Below are 14,890 nucleotides of genomic sequence, written 5' to 3' on the forward strand. Positions count from 1 at the left end.
CTACAGGTAGAAGTTAGGTTTTTAAATGCTTCCCTTTTATATTAATTTTATAGGTCTGCTTATCATAGTCATTTGAAATAAAATATTTACACCCGTATTTTATCACTTCACAATTATATACAAAAGTCAACTAACAGTTTAATGTAAAGCACTAATTTAATTTTGGATGTAATATTATTTGTCTCTACAGCAGCCTCTAAGCTACACATACCCTCTGGTTAGTACTAAATGGATACCAGTGTTCATCACAGCAGCCTATGTGATTATGCCTTCTTTATAAATAAATAAAAGTCCTTCTCAGGACTCAAATGCAATAGCCTATACAATTCTTTTCTGAATCATTCTGATTAGTGTCTGTTATGGTCATCCCAATAGCTTTCACTCTAAGGTTAAATTTTGTGGGGTCTGCAAGATGAAACATGGCTGATATTGCTAAAACATTGAGACAAGGGGGGACAGTATGAATTAAATTTGTTTTGTGACAAAACAATAAAGCAACTCTTTTTTAACAATTTTATTGCATTAATGGTCTAATTTTTTGTTAATTTTTTAATAAGAACATACTTTATATGTACTGTTTCCAATACAGCTTCACAATCATAGCTATTTTAAATAACTTTTGTTAGCAGTCACATCAAAACACATTAGCCTTCTCTTTCTTTCTTTTGTTACTTTTCCAACATTTTAATGTATTCTCTAAACTTCAAATTTTTGTAATTACTAAAATCTTATTTTTAATGGAACATAAAATAAAAATTTCAATAACATATTACTTTTTATAATACCTTAAAATAACAGTTCTATTTACTTGACATTTTATTTTGTCTGGAAGTTTTCGAAATTTTAGTCATTGATAAATATAGCACAGCTATCAATCAGAACAAGAAATATATACAAAAAGTTTAAATTTGAAAGGTTTTAGGTACTTATGTGTTATCACAACCATAGTGGAACAGTTTCGCGAATACAACAGAAGAAAAAGAACTATTACTTTTATTGCAAATATATATATATATATTACTTACATACACATTTTATTGTTCAACTATATATTTATCCCCCAAAAAAGTTAGCTAACTTATATTCTCTTTTTTGTGGTGTGTATATGTGGTGAAAATTTCACAGGGATCACTTTTAGAAAAGATTTTAAACATTATATCCTTAGCGATTTTGTGGCAAAATACTGTATTTCCATAGAAATTTCACCTCTGTTTCTTCTATCATAAGAAAATTCCACAAGCAAAAATTTTAAAACAGTATTTAAAACAAAAATTAATCATAATTTTTCTATGAAAGTTGTTTGTTATCTAATTTGTTTCACAGTTGTTATATAATTTGTTTTACAGTGCCTTTCTAATCAGCTAAAAGTACCAACAGACAAAGCTACAACAATGGAATTATTAAATTCATTCTGAAACTTTATGAAACAGAAAAGCCACAGTAACGTTATTAACTTAAAATATGGTCATTTCAAACTAAGTATGACATAGACAGGTACAGTAATTAATACAATCTGTCCACACTAAATATGGAAGAACGCTAATCCTAATAAATGAGAAATAAGAAATGCCAAACTGGATACTATCAGGCAACACAGACTTATTTAAGAGAAAAAAGAGTGAAATGTATTTCAGCATGGAGCTCCATATAGACACAACAATTTGCCTCTGGAAAAGTTGACACTTTCATTTGACATTAACATCAAACACTAATCATATTTGCTTACTTAAATATTCCTATTAGCATGCATTTGCATTAATTATTATGAATCGCTATTTAAATTAAATCCCTTCAATAAAACTAATGTGAATTTCCTCAGAATCACTAATTGTTTCTAAAAATGTATTATACTTAAAGTATGAGAAATTAAATTTAGCTAAAATAGAACTAAAAGATTCAAAATATTGAACTTTTTTTAAATTCATTTTTTATTAATTCTTTTTCGGTGTACTTTTTTCGTGCTCTTAGCTTAATCAACAATGAATAAAATTTCGTCTGCACGTAAACAAGTCACGTGGTTTTAGATCACATCGGTAAAACTACACGATTACTGTAGCCATATATATAATATAAGCTAACAAAAAATTCAGGGATAAAAAATTTCAAACGTTTATTATTGCAGATACTTTTGCAATATACCTTACGTTCCAAAATGTTATACAAATACGATCCACGCTTTAAAACTCCACAAATCGTCGCCATGATATCGAGCTGCTTTGATTCTTCGAGGGCAAGGTCGATCGAGATAAACATGAAACGCAAGTACTAGGTGGAAACAGAAGCTTGCGCGCAATACAAATAACACAGTAAGCATCTAATGTAAATATATTTTATTCTGCGGTTGTTAACTTCTGATCCATTAAATACTTAAAGAAACAGTGCTCTTTGTCCTTTGCTACAATAATTATCTAATAATATGCTATGAACTAACATAAAATAAGATATTAACAGTATTAGATCCCATAGAAGAAGAGTATGATAATTAAACTTTTTAATGCTTGGTTGTAATGGTTTCTAGTTTATATCTAAAATACTGTAAGTAATATTTTGATAATATTTTAAAAATCCTTGTGTAGTATGAACACAGAACAAAAAGAAAAACTATGGTATCCAAATTCTGCAGCATTGCAATTCATATAAATCATTTTTAACATATGGCAAAAGTGACAGTTGTCGAAAGGCAAATTATATGAAGTTATGTACCCAGAGAAATCGAATACCATCAGCCTTATGGCCTTAGGCGTTGGCAGTAAAGAAAATCACGACGTCAAATGTCGCCGAAAAGCGGAAGTAAAGATGCAGAAACTTTGCTTCTATGACAACGCCAATGCATACGTAACTTCTCGTGGGAAAACACATTTTCAGTTGAAAGTAAAACCATCAAAATAATAATAATAAAAAAGCATCTTGAATCCAAGCATCTTACGTAAGTCAATACACCAAAAAAATATTCCAAACGATTGCTAAAAATCTTCAACTAAAGAAAAACAATATTTTGAGCAAATTATTAGTTTGCAAAAAAATATTTACTTGCGTCATATGAAGTTTCACATCTGATTGCTAAATATAAAATGCTGTACAACACAGGAGAAGATCTTGTATTACTTTCTGCTGTTTAAATGATAGAATACTAGTCATATGTAAAACCCCGTCGATCAGGAAAGCTGGAGCAAATGTCACTTTCATATTGTTCCCCAGTGCATATTTAATGGAAATTAATTCAAAAGAAATGTTGAAATTAATATTTTAGAACACACGATTAAAAAAATTGTGGCACAGTTTATTGGCAAAAAGAATTAAGCATAAATTTACTTTAAATTCCCTGTTTTAACAACAATAAAAAAGCTATTTAAATAAAAATCTTAAAAAAAAAATTATGAAGACGACGCCACACACATTCGCATAAATACGAGTCTAAGTACTGTCGTGCAGTTCTGCGATGCTTTTTGTTTCACCCTTTTGTTGAGTCTCATAATCTTTCCATGTTCTGTGTGTGTATGCACTAGTATCCAGGTCAATAAAATTGTAACTGTGATTGACCTTCAAATATTCGAAATTTGCACATCTTAATTTTTCAGTCTTGTATGCCTTTCATGAGTCAGAAATAGTAATAGATCTTTCTTCATTATTTTCTGTAATCGCTTGTAAGAGGGGGGCCGCCGTTCTGTCAGGAACTCTTACGATGAAACACTGATTATTCTCTCGACAAATTCCTCCGAACATCCATTGTTCAGGGAGTATTCTAGCTACTTGATTTCTGCGTTTTATGAAAATTCTAGCTACTTTCGTCGATTTCTACTATGCGGTTAGGTCCTCTGATTTTTTTACTTTGGTCTTGACAAAAGTCTGTGTGCGCCAACTTCTCTCAGAAAATAGATCCAATCTATCACTGTCTTGTTACTTAAATCTAATTGTTCTTTTCCAAATACAATAGTAATTAACTCTTTGCACAGACCGCAAATAAATCTAAGTGTAGTTAAAAAAGTAATATTGAAACACTCCAACAAGTTCCTTTTTATGCCAGAATCCCATAACTTTGAAAATACATAATCGCATTCTTTTCCGTTCCTTGAGGGTCTTCTGCAGTGCTTACAATGTGGCCTTCACTACCGTAGTTCCAGAACTTTAAGGCCGGTTTGTCTCTGGTTTTTGAGCAGAGTCTGAGGAATATCAGCAGCGTCTGCTCTCAAAGAAGCTGCGTTATTTTGAGAATTCCATCTATTTATGTCCGCTACTGTGGAGAACTGAGTCTTAGACACTTCCTAGGAAGTCTATCAGATCACTTTCCATCAGAAGTGAACAGTTTTAGAGGGTCGAAAAGAAATGGGTAAAAATTTTGAAACAGTCAGAAGTGCATCCTGTTGTGGCTATGAATTTCTCTAAGCTATCAACATTTTTAGCGACAGCAGAACTCTGAAATCGACTGTACTCTGAATCTATACGAGAATAAAAACACTCTCTTCGATTTGTTGTTTGACAGTAGTAACTCTTCCTCTGATCTGTTGGTCGGCAGCAGAAATTCTTTCTTCAGTTTCTCCAAATTTTATTTTCAACCGTGTCTTTCCGGCCTTCCAAAGCCTCGAATTTGTTTTCTATAATGGATGTAATTTCTATTTTCGTTTCCTCTTCACCTGCTTCAATCTTTTCCTGAAGAGCTTTCATCTTTTTCTTAACAGAATTTGGCTCGCTTTCGTAACTTCTTTAACAGACTTGACGGCTCCTTCATTCTTTTCTCAGACCGCTTCCATCTCCCCTTTGAATGCAGCAAAGGCTTCCACGAGCTGTCTTAGCCACGAGCTGAGTCTCATCATCGCTGTTGACTTCAGCATTTAATCCCAAATCTGACACCAAAAATTGCTATCTGAGTACGTTTTCGTAATAGATTAAATGCACACAGAATTGACGATAGCTTGGTAAAATTAATTTTACCAAAAGAAACACTTCACAATTGTAGAAATTTCCACAAAAGTACTCGTTAAGTTCTTCATATTATCATTGTATACGATCAGTAATTGCACTTCAAACTAGTAAGAACGCTAAACGCAATGCAGTGCAAAGCTCAACCAAAAGGCAAAGTTTTCAAGAATTGATTCTGGCAGCATCAAAATTATTTCACAACCTTGCTAACACCTTGCATATATCTGAATTATACGGAATCGTTCTCTGTTATGGTACCAAAATTTTCATTTAAGGCTATCAGTTTATTTATTTATTTAGCGATCTGCTTAACAATAGCTTGGTTGGTTTATTATGCAAAGTCTAGGTGAACTATCTACCTAAGGAATGCCTCTGTAGAAGATTTTCTAAGGGAAATTTTCTCACATTCATATTATGAACGAGGAAAAAAAAAACATTTACTGAGAATTAACCAGTATTCATAAGTCTTTTGCTATTGGCTGCTGGAGCTTTAGGGAATGAAATAAGATGTCACTTTCCGTATAAGTTTTAACCCTTTTACTCGGACTGTCACACATATATGCCAGCAAGAAACGCACTCATTTCCAGGCCAGCATGCTGCCGGGCCAGAGCGTTTTCTCCCTCACCCCTGGCCTGTCACATATTCGTGTCAGAGTCCTGGTACATTATAAAAACTATAACTTTTGGCACGAGATGGCATTGCACGCCCATAGGATTTCAGATACATGTTGATTAGACATTCTACTTGAAATGAGTTAAACATGACTTACTCAAGGGAAGCATAAGGTAAACAAACAAGGCTCGCCTCTTAAACTCACCATGAGATATAACCATGTGATATCCCTCCGAATCCTTTTTTTCACTACTTTGTAGGGTCTTTTATGGTTACTGTTTAGTGTTCTGTTTTGTGTTGCTTTTGGATACATTTCGCGATCTTCCCTTTTTATTTTGGAAAACCTTGATTATGATGAGAAAACTATATCAATGCTCCTAATTCAGCTCTGAACTAACAACTACTACTGAGAAATTGATGCTCTCCTTGGATTTATATAATTTTCTCCCGGCCGCCGAGTGATTTCTAATACTTTCTATTTCTCGAAACTACTGGAAGCCATATGAGAGCCGGATACGATACAGCTACATATAGCATCAATTACAATACCCATTACAGTTATACAGGGACTGGATTAAAATGTCACCAAATGTGCGCGAAGTTTGGAGACTTTTGGCGATTTTGAGCCAAATTTGGCCACCACATTAGCTATTTACGTAATATTAAATAGATTTGCCCCTGTATTCTTACTTTTCCAGCAAAGCTTCGCTTCTTTAGATTTTGATGTTGCATTATGAAAAAAGAAAACTACAATTTCACTAAAATTATTTGCGTACAAAAAGTCGTAACAATATGTATGCTTGCCTTGCTAATCAGTGTCTGCAATACTGTAATGATTTTTAGGACTCTATTATTAAATAAATGTAGAACGTACTTTTTTTATCAGATATTCCTTTTTTCATAAAATTATTAGTATTTTCCATTATATAGGCACCTCGAAAAAGCATTGCTCAAACGTGTTATAATGTTCCGAAAACAGCAACAATGTGATGAGCTGAGTCATCTCGGTCTTATGAGTGAAACTGAACGAAATATTCTTGTGTTATGGTTTGCAACTTTTTTTTATAACTGTTCGAAACATAATTTGATAGTTGAGTTTCTTCATGTGCGTTATTTGACTAAAAACACTTTTTTGTAGGGGGGGGGAGAAAGAAAAAGGAAAATGGATTTCACATTCTGTAAGCTACTCGAAGATGCGAAGGAGGGAGTGAATGTATTTAAAACTTATTAATACTGTTACAATTAAAAATATCATACGCATTCTTGTGGCGGAAAATAACATGGAAGTACCAGGATTTTACATAACATATGATGCTTGCCGAAATCATTGGATAGTAATGATCTTGCATTGTTTTTAGAATATATCATTTGAAATGTTTTTAGAAGTACAGCATAATTTTATTTTTGGCTTTAAAGTATCTTTTCAATAAGTAAATTAAATTAATTAAAGATGTATTTTTGACAAATTAATATGATTTATATAATGTTCCATTAAATGCTCTATTGCAGCGGTTCTCAACCTTTTCACTAACGCGTATCATCTGAACAAAAATTGAAAAACTTTAGTACCATCACTACATTTTACAATGGTTATTTTTAAATTTCTCAATGGAGATATTAAAAAAAATATCTTGCCATTTGCACAGCCTATTGGCTATTTGTATTAATGCACACATAAAAATATTAGATTAAAAATTTAGTTAATTCTAAACTCGGCGGCAAAAACAACCCTTAGAGAGCCATGGTCGGCAGTGCCTTGATATCTGCTTTCTGGATAGTGAGGCTTGTGCATCTTAGCCTGGACAAGTGGTTACCATGTCGCAGGACCTCGGAGTTCAGTCCCCAAGCGAACTTGGTATTCATTTTATCGGCTCACTCCAGGAGTAAAAGGCTGAGTCAACCGTCCCTAGCCCGGGGATCGAGCCCCGGATCTGTGGTGCTGCTGAACGGCGAGCTAGCCACTGTGCCACTACTAGACCTGCAAATTAAAAATTGGTTATTTTAAGTATCAAAATTTCAGTTATAATACTTTAATTCTGAAATTTAGTGTGAAATTTGGGCCTGTTTAAGAGAGATCAATTTCTTTATGTTTTGCCTTATTTTACTTAGTTTTAACCGTAAATTAGAATCTACATTTAATTTTGTTCTGTACTTATAACATAGAAAATCTTTGTTCACACAAACAGGTTGTGCAAAAAGGCAACAAAAATTTAATAGCTTTATTTGAAATACCTTTACATTCTTCTTTTCTGTTCAGCCAAATGTTAACAAGTGTGTTATTTTTGAAATCTTCAGTCAGAGTTCAATCATAGGAAATTTCTTTCAACTGTTCTTTTTTTTTTACGAGATAAAATTTTAGGTACATTTGAAAAAAAAAATGGATTTTTATCCAATTTTCTTTTTCATAACTCGGGAAAATACATGTTGAAATTATTTATCAATAAAAAACAGTGATTTTTAATGTCAGATGCTAATTCTTCTTTTATTTTAAAATTATTTTCCGTTAGAAACTTTCTAAAACTGATATATATACTGATACTGATACTTAAAATATTATTATCCAATTCTCTGATTATTAGCTTGAGATTTTATCATTTTATTTATTTTGTCTCTAATGGTAATTAAATTAACATTTTGTCTTTGTAGTTCTAAATTTAATTCATTTAATTTTTCAAAAATATCAGCAAAATAAGCTAAACGCGATAACCATAACTCATTAAATAAAAAATTTTGCAATTCAAATTTTGAATCAAAGAGGAAAATTTGAATTTTTGATCGAAGTTCAAAAAGACGATTTAAAACTTTTCCTCTGGATTACTCTGGACCTTACTTCGGAATATAACAGAGGCGTTTCATGTCCACTTCCCATCTCTTGCTACAAAATCGTAAATATTCGGGAATTTAAAGATCGATCTTAATAAGATTAAGAATTTTTACAGCTGTATTCAGAATGATTTTCAGGTTTTCGAGAGTTATTTTGGCTACTAAAGCTTCACGGTGAATAGAGCACTGAGTAAATTTAGTTTCAGGTGCGACTTTATATGAGAAATGACGCCGAAATGTTTTTCTGTTAAAGTCTGAGCTCTAAGGAGTACAAAGCAACAAGAAGACAAAATAACTGCTGTTAGAGAAAGCAAGTCGACGTAAAAAAATGATGAAATAGAGCAGTATGACCCCGGAAATGGTCGCGCCATGAAGTGTAGACGTGCTAATAAATCGATCAACTCTAAAAGAATTAATGAGATGCTATTATCTTTTTATATAGTTATAGTAAAATATATAAGGATTCAGAGAATTAAATGGGCAGGACACCTGTGCAGAGTGGATGAAAATCCAGTAACTAAAAATATCTTCTTGGCCGGAACATTCGGCATCCGAAAAAGATAAAGACCTAAACTTAGGTGGCTCGACTGTTTGGAAACGGCTCGACTGTTTGGAAACAGACTTATGAATTTTAAAAATAACCAATTGGATGTCCATGGCCAGGGATAGAAGAGCTTGGTATTCGATTCTGAGGAAGGCAAGGGCCCATCCTGGGCTGTCTGGCCATTGAAGAAGAAGAAGATTATCTTTTTATAGGTACTTATTTTTATTTCCTATTAAATACAACATCCATTTCTATTACTTCTTTTAAAATCATCATTTATGACAAATTTTGTCATGTCTATGGTTAAAAGAATACTTATGAAAATAGAAACGGATTTTTTTGCTAAAGTCTGTGAGCAGCTATTGAACCTTGAGCAAAAGCTCAGATTGCATAAATTTACGAATGTCAGAGAAAAACTTAAGCAGGATGTTGAGATATTTAATTTTTGAATTTAATAGTTTAAAATACGTTGTTTCTTTGCGTGTGACCTATTTTTCTCTTGCGTACCACTAGTGGTACGAGTACCACCGGTTGAGAATCGCTGATTTAGACCATTTCTGTCTGTGCCTTAAAGAACACAAAAATTCTATAAACACTTGGAGTGCTGTAAGAAGTGTATTGAACTGCAATCTAGCTAAAATATGCTAAACGCGATAACCGTAACTCATTAAATAAACAATTTTGCAATTCAAATTGTGAATGAAAGAGGAAAATTTGAATTTCTGATCGAAGTTCAAAAAGAAGATTTAAAACTTTGCCTCTGGATAACCACCTTACTTTGGAATATAACAAATGCGTTTCATGTCCACTGCCCATCTCTTGCTATAAAATCGAGCTATTCAAAGTAACAAGAATGATTAAATATTCAAGCTTCATACTGCAGGAGCATAGCAGAACCCCTTATTATCATTATTCATTTTACCCTTTCGAGGAATATCTCACAAAGCATGTTCATAAAAATAACAATTTTTTCAGCCTTGTAAATTAATAACCAAATTAGAAAAATGCCAGGGTTCGAACAATTTCTTGCTTAATGTCACATACTCTGTATAACCAGCTCAATGACTCCTTTACTTCTGGCCATACTGTAGCGCCTTTTTCATGTTATTTTCCTTCACACTACAGTGATACTAGAGTACTAAATATATAAGGGTTGTTCGAATATGTCAACGTACTTGAATCCACAGTTGGGCAACCTTGCTTTCAGTATTTTGTTACAGCGACAGGAAACGTCTCTCTAGTATATGTATATATATATATATATATATATATATATATATATATTTGTGCAAGTTTAAGAAGACATCCATGAAAAAATATAGCAATGATATGATTGAATTTTGTATTAAGTTTGGTAAATGTGATAGTGAAACATCTGAAATTTCGCTTCAGGATTTCAATGAAGGTACTTAAAAAAAGACAGCAATTCGCGAATGATCAACGAAGCACATTTTATCACGCCATTCCTTCTGTTGTGGTTGTCAATGCAACCAGCCCATGGCAAAAGAAAGCTGACTATTTAGTAAGTATTCTGAAAGCGCATTTGTGGAGAATCATTCGGAAGGAAAGAAGATTTGTTCAAACAGTAAATTTTGCTCCGTATGATGCTGCTGCGGCATAAATAGCACTACGTAAAATCGATAGGACTACTCTAAAATACCCTACACATAGTCCGAATTTAGACCGGGATGACTTCTGAATATTCTTATTATTAAAACGACAACTGAGGATCAAGAGGTTATTTTCAGAGGAGAAAGCGAAACGTATCATGGTTGAAAAATTGAAAGTGGTATCATGAAACGATGTAGGTCATGTTTTCACAGATAGTTTATAAAAATGCTGTAGAAAGTGTGCTGCTTTCGCTTTGCAACTAGCCAATCTTTTGGGGAAACAGAACAAAAAACCTACCGAAAATCTCTTCGCATAAAGAGATAACCCGTTTTCAAACAATCTCACGAAAAGCATTTTCCGCGTTTGCAGAAACTCTGCTTTGAGCTTTTGAAGTTCCTGGAATGCTTTCTTTTCCTCCGATCTTCATGGATGCTGGTACTCTAAATTCCTTACTGTACATAAATTACATATAGCACAAAGTAATGAAATTGAATATAGGCGCAAGATTTTTACTGTACAATGTTAAAAAAAAAAAAAAAAAAAACTGCTGAGCATTGGTGGAGTGTTGCTGGGAAATGTAACATCACAAAACTGATAACCAAGTTACAACGAAAAGACTTTTGCCATTCATTAAAGCAACGACGATATTTTACAAATAAAAGCATACTGTTTTCATAACAGTTGCTTATTATAATTATTAATCCTTATTATAATCATTCTGAAAATACCGTTTGAATATAAAAGGTTTGAATATAAGGAAGATTTTATTTTGATGTTCATTTTATTTTCTCAATCGATCTTTTTTTTTTTTTCTTCGTTTTTAAATTCCTGCTATTAGCTCACACTCTCCCTATATCGTGTACAAATTTTCAGTCGTTAATAAAATACTTTTTATTCATCCACTCAAGTTCAAATACATTTTTTTGAACTTGTAGTGGCCACTTGATGTTAATACAGTTTTTTCCCATATTAAAGTCAATTCCTAAAGTCAACGAAAACTCTTAGCAGGTCAAGCATAAGTCGCCTTGAGTTGTGTGAAATTATTAGATGGAATTTTAATTGAAGAACTGGACTACTCGAAACTCACTGGAAAGTTTCCTTGCAATAATGAAGCATTACAAGAGACAGATAGAATGAGAAATTATAGACCCCCATCCGCTTCATAAATTAGAAACGAAAAAATGTTAATAATGTTAATAAAAAGTAACTAAAGTAAAATTTTTCTTTGTTGACCTAAGTAGGAACTGTCTTTAATTTTTTTTATATTATTTGTTTTTCTTTCTAAAACGAATATAAATCAATATGCATAAAAAATGTTGATAACGTATGTATGGTAAACTCCTGATTAAAGTAAAATGCAGCTAAACTGGCCTTATCCTAAAAAAAAAAAAAAAAAAAAAAAAAAAAAAAAAAAAAAAGGTTTAACTTTGTTTATTACAGAACAACAAAAAATTTATTAGCATGACCATTAGCTTAAAACAAAACTCTCTGCGGAAACTAAAGGAAAAGAAAAGTATGTGTGATAACAACAGCAGAAGTAACATCAGATTGTGTCTGCCAGGTGAACTCTGGGAATAACTAAGAAGTTCTGACTGAGAATTTTAAGCGAGTTTTAAGTCAACGATATTATTCACGTTCTCTTGTAAATACCGTTCTTTAATGCCTTTAACAAACATTCTCTATACGTAAAAAGTAAATTTAAAGTTAATTAAATTTTAAATGAAATTGAATTACAAATAAATGATTAATTATTGCTGCGAACGTTTATAATTTTGCTTCTTCATTTTTAATTGCGTTCAAGCTTCTGTTATTTACAGAGTATTCCATTTGTTCTGAATATTGTTTATTTTACTTAAGCAATTGAACTTATTTTCTAGATTAAACTATCTAAAAATACGGATAAATTATTTATAGTATTTTAATAGTATTTACTAATTATAACATGGGTTATTCCTCTTACCTGTGTTTTTCTTCACCACCCGTACATAAACCGTGATTAACTATGGACGTCGTCTCCAGTATTAACTCGGTTAATCGGAAGCTGATTGCACTAATTTTAAATGTGTCATTTTCTCTGGATCTTTAAATGTCTCTAACTCATATAATTTGGAAAGTATACTGAAGTATTTCATGCTTCATACAGTGCAGGAAAATATTAATTCTTATTCTTAGAGTGTGCAAGACATTAGGTATTTTTTAGAAACAGGCGACATGAAAAATGAGCAAAGCCTTCGCCGGGAATCGAACCGCGGAGCTCTGGAATATGCGCCCAGCGTGCAGACCACCACACCACGAAGGCATGCCAAGAAGGCGGTAGAAATACCTTATAAGTTTTTGAAACAAAATGGGGAGAGGAAGAGTCATTTTCATAAATTGGGGTTTAATTCTAAATTAGCTCTATTAAATAAAATTAAGTAGTGTAAAAAAGTTATAAAAATTCGCGGATCTTTTAGGAGAATTTATCGAGAAAGAAGAAACAAGAAAGGAATAGACTTCATCATGAATAGAAATTAAATATGATTTATTAACGATAATGAGCATTTTTTAGGAACAGGTACTTTTCGCACACTTATAAGTGACAAACTCTTCATCGAAGATGGATTAAATGACAGCTACAGAATGTGTACTGGTCCACTAAGCCAGCCAGTGGTTACTTTATTCAAGTTCCCTCTCGGTATCAAAAGGCAATGATTCGTACGGTTCTGTTGCGATGCACGTGTCGTCAAACCAAGGTTTCATCTCTCCGCGTTTTATTTCCCAAGACAGGAAGTTGGGTTTCCAAGTTCTAGTTTTACCCCAGTCATTTTTAACTGTATTCCAAAGCTGAAAGAATTAAAAAAAAAAAAAAAATCTTAAAACTTCATATTTCAGTCCAACATACCAAATACATGTTTATCTTTTAATTTTTTTTAAAATTATGAAATATAAAAATTAAAAATAAATTATAATTAAACAATTTTTTTAAATAATAGTAACATTTATTAACTCATAACTCTAAATCCTTAATGTTGAATAAATTTAAAAATTGATTCAAAAAGAATTTCAATTGTAAAAACTCCGTTTCTTTCTGCATTTCTTTGTTGAATGCATGAATAGAAACGTGTATATTGCTGAAAAAATTTTAATTTACGTATAAGTACAGAGGGCGTTTACACATTTTTAGAACAATTTCAATAAAGAATTTTAAAAAACAAATGTTTTGGAATAAAAATTTCTGGCAACAGTTTATTATTTGAAATGAGAAATATCGTCTGCTACTTTTAAATTTATTCTTCTTTCAAAATGTAGCATGAAAACAAGCTGTGGATAGAAGGATATACTTTTGAACTTTCCAAAGAGAAATATTCCTATTCCATAATTCAAAAACGCTGAAAAATGTTGTGTAGTATTAAAATTTCTAAGTACAAAATAAAGAAAATTATTAACTGGAAAGGAAAAAACTCTGAATTATTATTTCTACATGGAAAGAAGACTCCAAACGGATACCCGAAAACATGAGGCCTGTTTCTAATGTTTCTGAAGTTAAATCGCTGGTAACAAGAGAAAATCCACATATATAGAAATCAGTTGTAGTCTTCATATGTGTCTGTAGCAAGAGTAAATAAAACAAAAGAACTAAGATTTTCAACTTAAAAAAAAAAAAAAAAAAAAACTAAAAGCATAATGTTTACCAGCTTTCGCTGACACACGTAGCTCAATGCATTGCAGAACCCTGTGTGAAAACAGTATAGTTCGAAATAGATTGTGATCGTTCAACCGATCACAGATTGTGATCGATTGTGACCTAAACGAGTAAAAATTAAAAATAAATAAATAAATAAGGGTCTGAAATAAGGTCTGAAAGTGCTCAGATTTCAACGGTCACACAAAAGGGTATGTGAAAGTTTTTCTACCCTCTCATTAAGCTTGCTTTCTACAAGTCTGCTCTTCTTTCATTCATCCCTGCTAGACAAGTTCTTTTTGTCTTGCTAACTTTATTATTAAGCATAATTTTCTTCGCACTTCGCCATGTACAATTCAACAGCAAAATTACAAAAATTTTAAAAGCAGCATGCTTAGAATTCTCGATGGAGTATTAAGCGTTGGCATCCATTTTTCTATTTTTTGAGTATTTTCTCAGTTTATCGTATCAATGTACAGTTTTCTTAATATGATCACTTGCAAAACTTTTTTTGTCTTTTTATCAATAACGTTTCGTGTGTTAAATTTATTAATTAAATTCTTCCCACTTACGCCACTCAAAATGCAATTGAATAGCGAAATCACAAAATATTTAAAAATAGCGTCTTTAGAATTTCTGATATACAGTGTCACGCGTTGGAGATAACAGTGTTTTAATTCGCAGTGCTGCCACTGCTCATTTTCAAATTGTTGAATTTGTT

At 32.1% G+C, this 14,890-nt stretch overlaps 2 protein-coding genes across 3 annotated transcripts in view; both read right to left on the reverse strand.

Annotated features, from left to right (window-relative positions):
- The window catches only part of ScsbetaG (Succinyl-coenzyme A synthetase beta subunit, GDP-forming), a 43,280-nt gene extending 40,984 nt beyond the window's left edge, over positions 1 to 2,296 (reverse strand). Inside the window, exon 1 of the mRNA XM_035352567.2 lies at positions 2,140 to 2,296. Coding sequence (XP_035208458.1) covers positions 2,140 to 2,253 — 114 coding nt within the window. The 5' untranslated portion in view covers positions 2,254 to 2,296. The remainder of the gene's footprint in view (positions 1 to 2,139) is intronic.
- Positions 2,297 to 13,012: 10,716 nt separating this feature from the next.
- The window catches only part of LOC118183140 (uncharacterized), a 125,766-nt gene continuing 123,888 nt past the window's right edge, over positions 13,013 to 14,890 (reverse strand). For both annotated transcript variants that reach the window (XM_085812859.1, XM_035352568.2), the window contains exon 19: positions 13,013 to 13,331. In XM_085812859.1, coding sequence (XP_085668985.1) covers positions 13,164 to 13,331 — 168 coding nt within the window. In that variant the 3' untranslated portion in view covers positions 13,013 to 13,163. The remainder of the gene's footprint in view (positions 13,332 to 14,890) is intronic.

Source organism: Stegodyphus dumicola, chromosome 3, assembly GCF_044657685.1.
Source record: "Stegodyphus dumicola isolate Sdum_Otavi_A_Nest chromosome 3, ASM4465768v1".
Lineage (NCBI taxonomy): Eukaryota > Metazoa > Arthropoda > Arachnida > Araneae > Eresidae > Stegodyphus > Stegodyphus dumicola.